The 15,062-nt window shown below is 36.7% G+C and overlaps 2 protein-coding genes across 2 annotated transcripts in view; one reads left to right on the top strand and one right to left on the bottom strand.

The window, feature by feature from the left end:
- LOC121370227 (transcription factor IIIB 90 kDa subunit-like) overlaps positions 1-4,241 on the bottom strand; it is a 34,679-nt gene extending 30,438 nt beyond the window's left edge. Inside the window, exons 1-2 of the mRNA XM_041495349.1 lie at positions 4,156-4,241; positions 1,528-1,717 (exon numbers count right to left, since the gene is read on the bottom strand). Of these exons, the coding sequence (XP_041351283.1) occupies positions 1,528-1,711 (184 nt within the window). The 5' untranslated portion in view covers positions 1,712-1,717; positions 4,156-4,241. The remainder of the gene's footprint in view (positions 1-1,527; positions 1,718-4,155) is intronic.
- Positions 4,242-4,280: 39 nt separating this feature from the next.
- Positions 4,281-14,363, top strand: LOC121370225 (kelch-like protein 9). Its single transcript, XM_041495347.1, has 3 exons — positions 4,281-4,432; positions 6,582-6,788; positions 12,407-14,363. The coding sequence occupies exons 2-3, from the start codon at positions 6,638-6,640 to the stop codon at positions 14,053-14,055; spliced, it is 1,800 nt and encodes a 599-aa protein (XP_041351281.1). The 5' UTR covers positions 4,281-4,432; positions 6,582-6,637; the 3' UTR covers positions 14,056-14,363.
- The last annotated feature ends 699 nt before the right edge of the window (positions 14,364-15,062 follow it).

The raw sequence follows: 15,062 nt of genomic DNA, 5'->3' as shown, positions 1-15,062 counted from the left end.
TGAAAACACCTGAAAAATAAATCGAAAATGGTCTTAGTTATTATTTTGTAATGTTTTTGTGTAATTAAAATAAAAATGTTATAGACATTTCACATACTAAATTGTTCTATTTATTTTTCCCTAAAAGGCTTTGTTTGGGGGACCAGGCTAATTTTTTGCCTGAATTAAATGAAAATGCTTGAATCTGGACAACAACATTTGTTCATACTAGCATTACTGCAAAACAGCTATATAGGACTGTAAACAAACACCACATATTTTTACATGGATTTCAACTAATTTTGTGGGTAGAAAGATTGAAATACATGGCAAAAAGGTATCAGGCTAGTTAATTTTTCCTGAATATCTCCATTGTTTTTGCCTGAATTTGAGAATTTGCTTGAGCACTGGTATGTTAGTCATGTAACATTAGCTGGAAAAGGCAAAAAGTTAAACCTAAACAATGAGTTTATTCATCAATACATGTAGATATTGATCCTACAACTATTCATGTCAGCATTAACCAAAAAAGAAAAAAAAAAAAATATTTAACAACACAGTACATTTTAATTACAGTTACAGCTGTGTCAGACATACTGTTAGGGAACAGTAAAATAACAAGCAATTTGAGAGTACAGCTAAAGCAATACATGTCCCCTACCGGGCCTAACAATTTTTCGTATCTCCTAAATTCAGGGGCAATAACTCTGAAGTGGGTAAATCGCCACAAAATTTCAACTTGATCTGTAAGGCTATATACAAATGATAAAACCGTATACAAAATTTCATCTTGGTATCTCCAGGCATTGCAAAAATCCAGAAAACAAATTTTGACATCTCCTAAGTTCAAGGGCCATAACTCCGTTAAAAATGGGTAAATCGCCATGAAAGTCAAACTTGATCTGTAACAGTACATGAAAACCCTATACAAAATTTCAGCTCAATATCCAACGGTCTTCTGAAAAAAAATTCTGGAAACATTTTTTTCACATCTCCTAAGTTCAAGGGCCATATCTGCACCAAAAATGGGTAAATCGCCATGAAGTCAAACTTTACCTATAACAGAATGTGATAAACCTATACACAAAATTTCAACTCAATATCTAAGTCTTCTGAAAAAACCATCTGGAAAACAGACAGACAAACGGATGGAAATAAAACCTATAGGACCATCCAGGTTTGGACCGGTAGGGGACTAATTAGAGAGGAAACCCACTGTCCCCCCATGACAGAAACAAGAATACAATGGGAATCGACCCTAGACCGACTCTGCATCAGGTGAACACTTTACCATTGGGCTACATTCCACCCCATCAGCATTCAGCAATGCTGACAAAAAAATTGATTGTCATAACTATCATAAAATCATATTAGTACAAGCATTTAAAATACAAATTAATGCCTATGCAAAGTGTATTTTACTATTTTTAGCTGACACAAATTACACAGCACAGCATTTGTATTTCCAGAGAAATTTTTCTGAATTAGAAACGCTGCTGTTCATTTCAGCAAGTATTTTCTCCAGTACCACTGACCCAGTATTCTTACCATCTGTGGACACATACTGTCCAATAACAGAGGCACCTCCTGCTGCGTTTTCCTGAAACTGAACCTCCGACACAATAATCTGATCTTCTAGAACAGACCCACAGTTTGTGCAAACTGCATCTCCCCGGGCAGTGTCCTTGTCTATCTCTGTACAACCACAGTGAGAACACACACTGTTCGACATGACTACCTGTGAACAGAAAAATTTACATCATGTACATTGTGTGTGTGTATATATATATGTACTTACGCAAATATGAATAATATTAAAACATAAGAATTCCACAGAATTAAATGTCCCACCTACTATACACTTACTCCATGTCAGTGATTAAGCGTTGCATCTACAGAAGGTCATCTTAATGCATGTTTTAAAAAATTAAAATATAAAATTTAATTAAAACTTTTTATTCAAATGTTGTGGGGGTTTTTTTCTCTCATTTTAACATGCAATGAGATGAACATTCATAGATGCAACTTTCACTGATGCTAAACTTATAGTTTGTAAGAAATAGAGCTAAACAGCAAACTAACATTGATCTAAACACAAAAGTTGACATCATCTTCACCCCCGTGCTTCGCAAAAGTTATAGATCTACATGTACAGATCCAACTATAAATCAACTAGTGATTTCCCTAGAAATTAGTCAAGGCATGGTAGACCAAACACTTTTAAAAAATTAATTAAAATAAACATTAATGTAATTTATTTACTTGTTTTAATAAATGAATGGCCAAAGATATAAAAGGCATATTTTGTTAATTAATAATACCTTTTTGGGTGTTTTATAAAGGCAATTTTAGAATTAATTACTGAAAAAGGCTTGTTTGGCAGTATGGCACTGATTGAGGCAAGATGGTGCTAGACTATTGAGGCATGGTGCTGCACCATGCTAAAACAAGCTAGGGAAAACACTATCAACAATACATTTACCTATATCACGCTACATGTATTCTACCTATATTTCACTTTTTGTACTTTGTACTTTGAAACTGTACTCCTATTACTAATACTGTCAATCATAGAGAGGGTTTAACTTAAAAGTGGTTGTCTCAGATTTGCATAATGTCAAATTTCTGTCAAAATATTTATTAATTTTTGTTGTGAAATATTAACATAACATCTTTAACTACACATCATGCCCATAAAAAATTTCAACCAAACATGTTTATGTACTAATAAAATAATAACAATTTTATTGGAGAAAATTCTAATCACACTAAATGTAAGTATGATTTTCTCTAGATTTAATTTTTACTTTGAGCTAAGCATTCTTGGAGGAAGAGTACCAGCATGTGCAGTAATAAAACTTGACCCCAATTTTTTTTTAGCAATTTAGACAACTTTGTTTGGAAATATGTAGAATTAAAAGTTTTTTCTTCTTTTTTTAATAAATGTAATCAAATAATAATACACTGCATTTTCTCTATGTATGGTAGCTTTTTGGTAAATTTATTATGAAACATATTAGATAAATTAAAGTTTGTTTTACATAAAAATAATCAAATAATAATTCCAAATTGTCTTATAGGGCCATTCAAATATTGCGTAATGCTCGAGGTGGTGTAGGTCTAAATGTTATTAATGTAGCGTTACATGGGGTGGGTTATATGTAATGCTTTTTTTTTTTAATTACTAATTTGTGGTTTTTTATTTTATAAAAAAATAATCATAATTGCTCTATCATGGCGACAATGTTATAATGTTGGTAGTTATAGCTAGACATGTACACACAATAAGGAAAATAAATTGACTTAAAATGCGTATCTGCGCCATAGGCATAGGATGTGGGGGTGGGGACACTTTTCTTGATCCAGTAGCAGCAGCGATGGTTTATATATATTTATACAAGTGTGCCCCACACACAAACAATTTTTGGCACCTTCCTATGCCACTGGTTGGCATTCATTACCCATATGACTTGTTTGTGAGTGGGATATTACGTAATATTTTCGGGGTGTGTGTGTGTGGTCTAGTGTTAAGGAGCGTTACAGGGGGTAAGGAGGGTGTCTTATTTTGACAAAAATAGCATTACGTAATATTTGAATAGCCCCTAACTAGTCATATGTGCAGTTTGTGGGAATATTATTATTTAAATAGATTTCACAGACAGAATGGACAAATTTGGTAACATACTAACAGTGACCACCCATAACAATTTATTAAATGAATATAGTATATACTTGCAATAGAAATCTATTTTTGACATACAATATTGTTCTAAAACAACTTTCCATTTAGATTTAACTTAAAAAGTCATTTCAAACCATTAACATACAACAAACAGAAGAAACATTACCGACGTTCCTGCGCACAGATTCGAACCCACATACGAAACATTAACAACATAAAACGTATGAGCACTAATGCACTACGCCATCACGAAGCCATTGCGAAACAGACAAAATTAAGACCTACATACGTAGAGATGTATGTCGGCTTGGATTGTATTTAAAACATTTAAATTGTAATCTTTTCACTAAATATTTAGAAGAAAACGTGTATTACGACAAAATTACCACGAATTTAGCTCATTAATAAACCAAACGATACCTTAAATATTTGATTAAATAAATAGATTTTCCAAATAAACAAAAACAGTTAAAGTTGTAACTGCATTAAATAACCTGAATTAAGTGTAGTCTGTTCTTTATCGATCACAAAATAATTTTTTTTAGCAGATTTTACAGTCACAACTTGCCATATATTGACACTGCACATGCGCAATGAGACCATTTTGTAACTTCCGTTATGGCAGGAACTTCCTAGCTCATTAGGCGAAATAAAAGTTTGTCTTAATTTAGTAGAATGTGTCATAATTGGAATATTGTAATCTATTGCTTGCTATCGTGACGCCTGAAGAATTTTGATGTCTTGTATATTATTGTAGCGGATCAGTTGAAGGTAATAGAAAAAGCTAAATTTCAAAATGTATCTAACGGGCACCTGTTACCGTATCAACCAAGCCGTATTCTGCTATTCCATTATTCGCAGCAGTTTAGAACTGTATTTTTGTTGTATTATTTTTGATTTCATTAAAAATGCATAGTCTCACTATTTGTATATACATACTACATAGATGCATGGAAGGTGCTATCGCATAATTGGGTGTAATATAATTATGTTTATCATCTACGTTATTTTTGTACCCATGATCTGTCCCATGACAATGATGACTGTAACTGTCATGACCAATTCTTCATGTTCTTGATATTATTTAAATGCAGTCGACTAACTATCCTCAGACAAAACTATTTGGAAAGATTTCCGTCTGTCTCTCTCCCCCCCCCCCCCCCCTAATGATACATAAAAAGGGAACATATATTAGGGATATTTTACCGTTGAGTGTTAATGTATAGCCATGCTTACACTTGTTGCAGATGTGTGGTAAACAATGATTTTATCTGGACACTACAGTAACAGTATAGAGCTCAAAGTTAACTAAAATTTGTAACCTACAGCAATGTTCAAAGGTTTTTACAGGAGACAAAATGCTCACCTACAGCAATATTGAGTCTTGACTAAGGCAATTTTAAAAAAGTAACTTTTGGAACAAAGAAACACGAAACTAAAAACTATTAAAAACAATTCCTTCAACCGATGGATTTAATTTTTACACAGCGGCAAAAAACCCTGTCATCGATAAAGCCTCTAATCTATGACAGTTCATATCACAGGCTGTGAGCTGCAGTGTATCATGTACGTGTATGCATGTGGCAATTGCTGTCCATTTTAGTTGTAGATTTGCAAGTAACAGTGATTCACTTTAGACACTAACTACATGTATTAACTTACTATTACAGAGTTCGACAAATCCGCTAGCCCGACGCCCGTGGCTAGTGGTTTTTAAGTTTGGGCTAATGAGAAATGCAAAACCACTAGCCCTTGCGGGCTAGTGGTTTCCCCCCCCCCCATCCTCTCGTCATCGCATGATCGTGTTTTTTTTCTTTCTTTCTTTCTTTTTCTCTCGGCTGAAATTTCGTTTAATAAATTTGATTGTGACGTTTGTCATCGAATAATATCAACAACGCAATCAGTATATAATAATAATCCACTTGAGCTAGGTCTGCAAACTGCAGTAACATGCTATCTCTACATCGTCACAGTTACAGCATGCATTGTTTACCTTTCCCTTTCAAGTTTCTGGCACAGGAAATAAAGTCTAATGACATACATGTTTTGATTGGTTAGACATGTCACGTGGTAGTTAATCTCGCACATATGTTTTAGGCTAAGAACTTGGAAATCACCAATCGTGACGACAGGTTAATCTCAATCAAGTAAACCCCAGCCATGCTTTGAATTTCAGTGTTTGTTTTATTTACTTATTGTTTTCTAATTTAACACTTCGCTAACATGTGGTTATCAGCAATCAGGAACACAATTTACTTTAATGGTAACCGCATATGCAATGACGTGGCTTGGCCTATTACGTGTAGCGGTTTAGATAATACGTCACAGCTGCCGATACAAGATAATACCTTTTTTGTTCATCAATTAACAACAGATTAGATGTCGCCGTTATATTCTCTTGATATCGGTCTGACACGGGATAATGCCCTGTATTTGGCATCACCGTTCCTGGCGACATAAATAGTAGGCCCTAAATATATAACCAACTACCAAATACACTGAACCATCTATTACCGTGTGTCACACTGTCGTACCCTCATTTAAATTTAATTATTTTGATAGTGTGTTTAGATACCAACCAAGAGTTTGCTCGATTATTTTTCCCCGGGGGGATGGCAAAAACGAAAACGGGACAATGACGATGGATCACACTTGACAAAAGACAAAACGTATGACACGACAAAAAACTGAAAGTTACAACATGATTTAAGTGTTTGTTTTATTTTACTGTTATACTCGTAAATGTGTAATGTTACCAAAATTATATAAAAATCCAGTTATAATTGATCCGGAATTTGGGCTAGTGCTTTATCTTGGTGGGCTAGTGGTTTTCATAAACCCACTAGCCCTGTGGCTAGTGACTTTTCAAAATATTTGTCATACTCTGTATTATTATTGTGAGGTGTTTTTTTCATTGTAGATTTGGATGACACTTGTCTGAAGGTTACACAACTGCCCAGAGGCCACATATCAAATATGGCCGAGGGTCAGGAGGTTGCTACGACGACAACCAATGGCGATGTTTTTCGTGTGGAGGAACGTCCTGAACATGGCATGAAAATTCTTCAAGGGCTAAATAAGCTTAAACATGACAAAATATTATGTGATGTCACTCTCATTGCTGAAGGTAATTAATATTAGCTCCACTGGTTAATTACTATTACCTGTGGATCTAACAGCACCCCGTTGGAGCTCATGTCCAGTTGACCAATCAAAACCTTACTTGCAAAATCATGCCAGTAATTTGAAAACATTCAGAATTATGCCGAGGGTATATGAAATGATTTGGGTGAATTATGAAGTATGCCGGAAACTAATTTCAATATAAAATTTTAATGTTGAACTTTCATTTCAAGATGGGCAAAAAACCTGATAGTATAGCCATAAAATCTATTTATTCTAGTATACAATCCAGAGTTTATTACTGCACCTTTTCCCCATTTTTTAATGTTGAGAGAGGCCAAGAAGTTCGCCTATTGCTTGAGCGACAATCTAATTGAATTGGAGCTCGGCTGTATGAATCATGGCCATAACAGCCGAGGACTGCATATATAAACTTAATGCAAAATGTTACGATTATTATTTAATCCCATTGCCATAGAAATGAATCAGTAAAATGGTAAAATAACTATCATTGCTGAAGCGCTCGACTTATTATCTCAACTGCTCAACTTATTAACATGAGCACTTGACTTATTATCTCAAGCTCTCTACTTACTATCTTGAGTGCTCGACTTAAAATATCTCAAGAGTTTGACTGATTATCCTGAGTGCTCAACTTATTATGTTAAACTTTTGACTTATTATCTCGAGTTCTCAATTTATTATCTCAATTGTTTGGCTTATTATCTCGAGTGCTGAACTTATCTTTAGTACTCAACTTATTATCTCGAGTGTTCGATTTAATATCTCCAGCGCTCAACTTATTATCTTGAGTTCTCAACTTCTGCATCAGGACTGTACAGCCAAAAAGAGAATTGCAGAAAGAAAAAGACATACAAGTTGACAAGAGTTAATATGTTGAGTGTTTGACATAATATATTGATAGTTTGAAATAATTAGTTGAGAGCTCAATATAATAAGCTACATTTTCCCATTAGTAATACGGGATCTTTTATATATACACTTTCCGACAGACAGGAAAACAAATGCCACAGCCTTTGACCAGAAAAAACCCAAATCAGTTGAATCGATCCACTGAGGTGATTCACTCCTGTGACACAAGCACCTCGGGCGAGCTCTCAACCTACCGAGCTAAAGCCCATCCACACCCAGCTAAAAAGAGAATTGCAAAAGACATACTTGATGATGAGTTAAAATGATGAGCGCTCCACATAATAAATCAATAGCTCAAGATAATGTTTCCAGTAGCAGCAAGGGATCTTTTATATGCACTTTGATAGGCTTTTGATATACCAGTCATGGGACACTGGTTGGGACGGGGAAAAACATTCACAAAATGAACCACTGAGGAGATTTGTTTCTGTAACCAAAGAACCTCAGGTGAACACTCTACTGACATCTAGATCCTGCTCCCTTGAGATAATAAATCGAGAGTTTGAGGTCTTTAAAGTAAGAAAAATATAACAAGTTTGTGTCCTAAATATACCACCGTAGTTATTGGTAGTCCGTAGAAAAAAAAATAAAAAAATGTCTTTGCAGTAGCTTTCCTATCCAGTGCACCACAACCGGTGTGTGCTTTCCTGTCTGTGGGAAAGCGCATATATAAAAGATCCCTTGCTGCATTAGAAATAATGTGGCATGTTTCCTCTGATGACTGTGTGTCAGAATGATCACATTTGACATCCAATAGCTGATGATTAATTTATAAATGTGCTCTAGTGATGTTGTTAAACAAGAAAAAAAACCCCACTTGTATCTCACCAGACCGATCTTGCCAATGCATTAAAACATGTTTTATTTTATAAAATAAATAATTTGTAATGTAAAATTAAAGATTGATTTTAATAAATTAAACACCTGGAGTTACATATATATTGTAGTTAAGCAGTCATCTAACCCGGGCCAGTACATATTGGTATGGTTCGCAATACAGCGGCTGCATAAAAAGTCTAGCTCGATATTTTTAGAATTTTTATGCTCCCAAATAACTTTATACGGCGAAGTGTGATTGGTCGATATTTAAATTATTATTTATAGATGAAATGTCACCTGGACATGGGAGTCCATGCAATGCTGTTAGATTTACTGGTAGACCAGGGCCCAATTTCACAAAACATCGTAAGTCTAGTTTTGCACGTAAACATATATCTATGACTAAACCACAGTTCTTGTTACTACTATTACTAACAATTTAAACCAAATATAATTTAAAATACACATCGATATATTCATTTTTTTGTGTTAATAAAATGCTCCATCTTCTATAATGATGTCATTTTCTGTGTGAAATAAGATTCCAAACACATGTAAACATATAACCAGTTTAACTGCTAGTGACAGACATAAATTTACGATGTTTTGTGAAATTAGCTCCAGTAGAGCTAATTTTAATCAGATTGAAATTATTTAACATTCAGGGTCAGGCCATAGTATTTTAAATTTCATGGGAAACACCTGTTTGGTTCCGTGTCTTGTGATCATGGGAACACATGGGAAACTGTTTTTAGGTTCCGTTGAATAGTTGTACTCTATATAATCCTAAAAAACAAAATGTTGGTTCTGTGATTTTACCGGCCTGAGGGTTTAAACTAGACAACAAAATTTTATTATCTAGTTGGTAAATTTTGTCAGAATTTTTTTTGCTAAGTGTTAATTTCAGTTAACCAAACAAAAGTAGTGTAATGTGCATTTCTGTTTAAATCAGTGATGTATGGAGAGGTCTGTTGACTGATCCATGACCATTATATTTTACTAGTAATAAATATTGTTTAAACCAAATCTCAAAGTCCTGTTCACTTGGCAACTTTTTATAAATTTTTCGGATCATGCTTAAACCCTGGAATAGTGACCTAATTTTTATGTTTTCCACAACAGTAGCTGTGTAATAATATACTGAAAAAAAGAAAGATTGAAAATAGTGTCACATATGAATAGTATTTTGTAAAACATTTTACAGCTTACATGAAAGCAAAAGTAGAATAACAATTTTTACTAAGAGGAACCATTTATGAACATAATATTAAGCCAGCGATAATGGTGATAAATCTATAAGTGAACATGAGCTCTGTTTTTTTTCCACAAGAAAACTTGAAAATAAAATAACCTTGTACCTCGATTAGAGGCCGGGGACCTAATTGACAAAGGTCTATTAGGCTCTGTTAGACAACAAAGCATCCTCTTTGTAATGTCTTTTAGCATGGCACTGCGAGATCGCAAAGTTACGAGAGTTTAGTGGATGAGGCTCCTGGTCTCAGAGCATTGCAAAATAAATAGACGCCTTCCTTGAATAGAAGCCTGCTTATTTCTACGTTATACCTGTCACTTCCATTTAATGACGGCACATTTTTAACCACATGGCGAGAACAGCAGGACAGGAGAAGACAAGCTTACAACGAGGCTAGAGCCAGTCAACAGCCATAACAAGAACTGTTGTTTGCATTAAATAGAAGCCTGCCTTGAATAGAAGCCTGCCTATTTCTACGTTCTACCTGTCACTTCCATTTAATGACATCACATTTTTAATCACATGGCGAGAACAGCAGGACAGGAGAAGACAAGCTTACAACAAGACTAGAGCCAGTCAACAGCCATAACAAGAACTGTTGTTTGCATTAAATAGAAGCCTGCCTATTTCTACGTTATACCTGTCACTTCCATTTAATGACGTCACATTTTTAACCACATGGCGAGAACAGCAGGACAGGAGAAGACAAGCTTACAACAAGGCTAGAGCCAGTCAACAGCCATAACAAGAACTGTTGTTTGCATTAAATAGAAGCCTGCCTTGAATAGAAGCCTGCCTATTTCTACGTTATACCTGTCACTTCCATTTAATGACATCACATTTTTAACCACATGGCGAGAACAGCAGGACAGGAGAAGACAAGCTTACAACGAGGCTAGAGCCAGTCAACAGCCATAACAAAAACTGTTGGTTGCATTAAATAGAAGCCTGCCTTGAATAGAAGCCTGCCTATTTCTACATTATACCTGTCACTTCCATTTAATGACGTCACATTTTTAACCACATGGCGAGAACAGCAGGACAGGAGAAGACAAGCTTACAACAAGGCTAGAGCCAGTCAACAGCCATAACAAGAACTGTTGTTTGCATTAAACAGAAGCCTGCCTTGAATAGAAGCCTGCCTATTTCTACGTTATACCTGTCACTTCCATTTAATGACGTCACATTTTTAACCACATGGCGAGAACAGCAGGACAGGAGAAGACAAGCTTACAATGAGGCTAGAGCCAGTCAACAGCCATAACAAAAACTGTTGTTTGCATTAAATAGAAGCCTGCCTATTTCTACGTTATACCTGTCACTTCCATTTAATGACGTCACATTTTTAACCACATGGCGAGAACAGCAGGACAGGAGAAGACAAGCTTACAACAAGGCTAGAGCCAGTCAACAGCCATAACAAAAACTGTTGTTTGCATTAAATAGAAGCCTACCTTGAATAGAGGCCGGGTCTTGGAGCATTGCGAAAAAACCCAGAAGCTCATGCAGGCTTCTGTTCAAGGATATACACTATTTAGTATTTTTTATTCCGCCTTGAACTGGTGTTGGAATGTCTTAGAGATCATGCCGAATTTTGTTTATAGTCTGTCCCATAGGGAACGTCTTTTTTGATACTATGGAATTTACTACAACTTGTACAAGTTATTTATTTCTGAGCCGATTGTTTTGTCACTTGCACACACAAGTAGTATTTGTTTGTTATCTTCAAAACACTTTTACTTTTCTTCATACCAAACTGAAATTATTAACAAAAAACACTTTTGTAGAAGGATGGGATGGACTATAAATAAAATTTTACCTACCTGTGATATTTGATATTTTTTTTTAGCAAAGCTCTTTACACTGTGTTTTAATTTAATTTTAAAATTTTGCATTGATGTTGATCATCAATTCATTCATTTATATTCATTTGACACTCAATAGTCAATGTATTTTTAGTTTTGGGGTATTGTTAAACATTCATTAATTTAGGAGTGGTTTTTTTGACAAATTAGTAATTATAAATTGGCAGAGATATTTAAGGATGAGGATTATAATGTGTAGGTCTTTAAGACTAGGTAATCTAATTTCACAATGCTTGTCTTATAAACGTTTTATGTAATTGATCATATTAACAGGACAAAATATTGCGAGTAAACAGTTGCCTGTATGTGAGTGAAATTCTGCTATATGGCAGTTAAAATTTACGAAACACTTGGCTTTTGGCGAGTAGATTATTTTGTCGGCACCTGTCATTATGTCATAAATTAGTCAGAGAGTACATTAAGGCTAAATAAAAAAATATGTCTGGTTCCGGTTACCCGACCAACCCAAATTTGTTTCGCCATTTTCGCAGACCATAAACATTTTTTTCCCACCTACTGATCTTCGTCATGCTTTTCTTAATTGGATAGTATGGCAATGGCAACCTGGTCATCACCTAGGAGCAGCCAGTCATTGAATGTTATCAAACGTGTGTTATCAAAAATAAAGAATGATGTTCTCACCATTGGGTATGTAATAAATACATCTGTACACATTCTGCCAGTTTATTTGTGGAAATATACCTATGGCTTCATTTTCCATTTTATTTAATAAGACCTTGTTTTTGGTTTCAGGTAGCAAATTTGATGTGCATCGTGTCATTCTCGTCTCATGTTCAGACTATTTCCGATCGATGTTCACCAGTGGAATGCGAGAGAGCACCCAGAAAGAAATAGAACTCAAAGGAATTACGTCAAAAGGTTTAGAGAAAGTCTTGGAAGTGATATACACGTCTACGACCACTCTGGAAGGTGATGACATCTTTGACGTGATTGCCGCAGCAACTCATTTACAAGTGACGCCTGTGATCGAGTTCTGCGAGCGGAACTTCCTCAGTGGCATGACCACGACCAACTTTTATGACTTCATAAACACGGCAAAACTCTACAGTATGAACAATGCCTTGAAGCAGATAGATGTATTCATAGCACAAAATCTCATGCAGATTGCAAAAGAGGGAACACTACAGCTTCTGACTTACGAGCAGATGCTGAACTGTCTGAACAGTGAGAAACTGTGCCTGCGTGAGATTGACATCTTTCGAATCACGTGGGAGTGGCTAAAGCAGGTTGTCATTCAGGAAGACCATTCTCCGGCGCTGATGAAGCTGATCCGCTTCCCGCTGATCAACCCCACCGACTTGGTTCAACACGTGCAGCGTGTTGACACAATGATGTCGAACCCCGAACTACGGCAGATGGTCCTCGGCGCGCTCAACTACCACGTCGTTCCACACTCTCAGCCCCTCGTCATGTCTTACAGTGTTCAGTTGCGGTCATTCGTGGATCGACTTCTCAGTGTGGGAGGGCGGGAGATTCATCCCAATCCCTGCCTGCATGACGAAATTCTGATATTCGATTCCAAAATAACGGCAAACAGTTTGTTAAACAGACAGGAGGTTGCCACCTTGCCGAGTGCTTTGAGTCATATGCAGGTTGTGGTGTACAACAACTTCCTGTACGTTTTAGGGGGTTGCACGACGCAGTGTGCCCATGGCGAGTCGGCTGTTAATTCTGTTCTCCGATATGATCCACGGTTCGATAACTGGTTTCAGGTGTGTCCGATGTTGAACAAGAGAGCTTATTTCTTCGCCGGGGTGTTAAACAACAAGGTGTATTCTGTGGGCGGGAAGTTCAAGGACGGGAGCCTGGCCACTGCGGAGGCCTATGACCCCGCTCAGAACACTTGGGAACTGATAGCATCCATGCCCATGTCGTATCACGCACATGCCGGGGCAGTGTATAGCAACCATATATATATCTCTGGTGGCTACAGTGGCAACCACTTCACGCCCGATATGCAGCGGTACGATCCTCAGACGAACCAGTGGGAGGACATGGCCCCGATGCTGACCCCGCGAGGCTGGCACGTGATGTGTGCAACGCACGAAAGACTGTTTGTGTTTGGTGGCTGCAACCTTAACGTCAACCAGCAGGCCCAGCCCGTGATGCAGTCTGAGTGTTACGATCCCACGATGGACCAGTGGACAATCATAGCGCCTCTGTCGATATCTCACAAAGAGGCGTCGTGCGTCGTCTACCACGACCATATATACGTCCTGGGGGGTTACAACGTGCAGACAAAGACTGGGCAGAAACTCGTCTCAAAGTACGACATCTACACGGGCATTTGGGAAACGGTAGGGGCTCTGCCTCGCAGTTTGACTGGGGTGGGATATTGCACGTTGAAGCTTCCTTCGTACAATGTGGACGAGAGAGATTAACATAATACACACAACACTGGTGGCTCACTCTTAGTATAAAATAAATGTAGTGACGTGTACATACGTGTTGACACTGACTAGGAAGTCCACACATTGTCTTAACAGTGAATTTGGTGTTTCGATAATGGAATTTTGATTGCTTGCTTTGCCCTATTCTGTGTTAGGGCATGGTAAACCCTCATCATGTTGTGTTGATTTCAGAGCCACTTTCTTTTAAAGTGTGTGGATACCTTCTGATGAAGTGTTTCAGTCACATACAACACATATAAACTTTGCTTTTGAAGAAATAAATCCAAAACCAAACCTTACAAACTTTGTTTACTGGTCTTTGTGTATTATTTATTTTTGAAAAAGAAATCTCATAATATGTATAGACTTCTGAAATGGTGGTTTTTCACAAAGTTGAACAGTTATGTTACAGTGAATATATCATACATGCAGGTATCATACTTGATAGTCATGTATTGTCTACAAATTCACCTCATGTGTTTCAAAAATCATAATATTTATATACATTTACTCCATGTAGATGAATAAACATGTACATTGAAATATCTTGCCAGTGGCAGATCTAGGATTTCGGAGGGGGAGATGAGAACTCTTAAAAATTACCTCTTGGACCCATTAGGAAGGAAATGTTTTATTTAACGATGCACTCAACACATTTTATTTACGGTTATATGGCATCGGATATATGGTTAAAGACCACACAGATATTGAGAGAGGAAACCTGCTGTTGCCACTTAATGGGCTACTCTTTTTCGATTAGCAGCAAGGGATCTTTTATATGCACCATCCCACAGACAGAATAGCACATACCACGGCCTTTGATATACCAGTCGTGGTGCACTGGTTGGAGCGAGAAATAGCACAATGGGTCCACCAATGGGGATTGATCGCAGACTGACCGTGCATCAAGCGAGAGCTTTACCACTGGGTTACGTCCCGCCCCCTGGACCCATGAGATACGCAAGAACAATGGAACTTGGAAGAACATTTTATCCTGT

This window comes from Gigantopelta aegis, chromosome 4 (genome assembly GCF_016097555.1).
Source record: "Gigantopelta aegis isolate Gae_Host chromosome 4, Gae_host_genome, whole genome shotgun sequence".
Taxonomy (NCBI): Eukaryota; Metazoa; Mollusca; class Gastropoda; order Neomphalida; family Peltospiridae; genus Gigantopelta; species Gigantopelta aegis.
The sequence above is the reverse complement of the archived record's forward strand: the minus strand, read 5'-3'. Positions and strand labels throughout refer to the sequence as shown.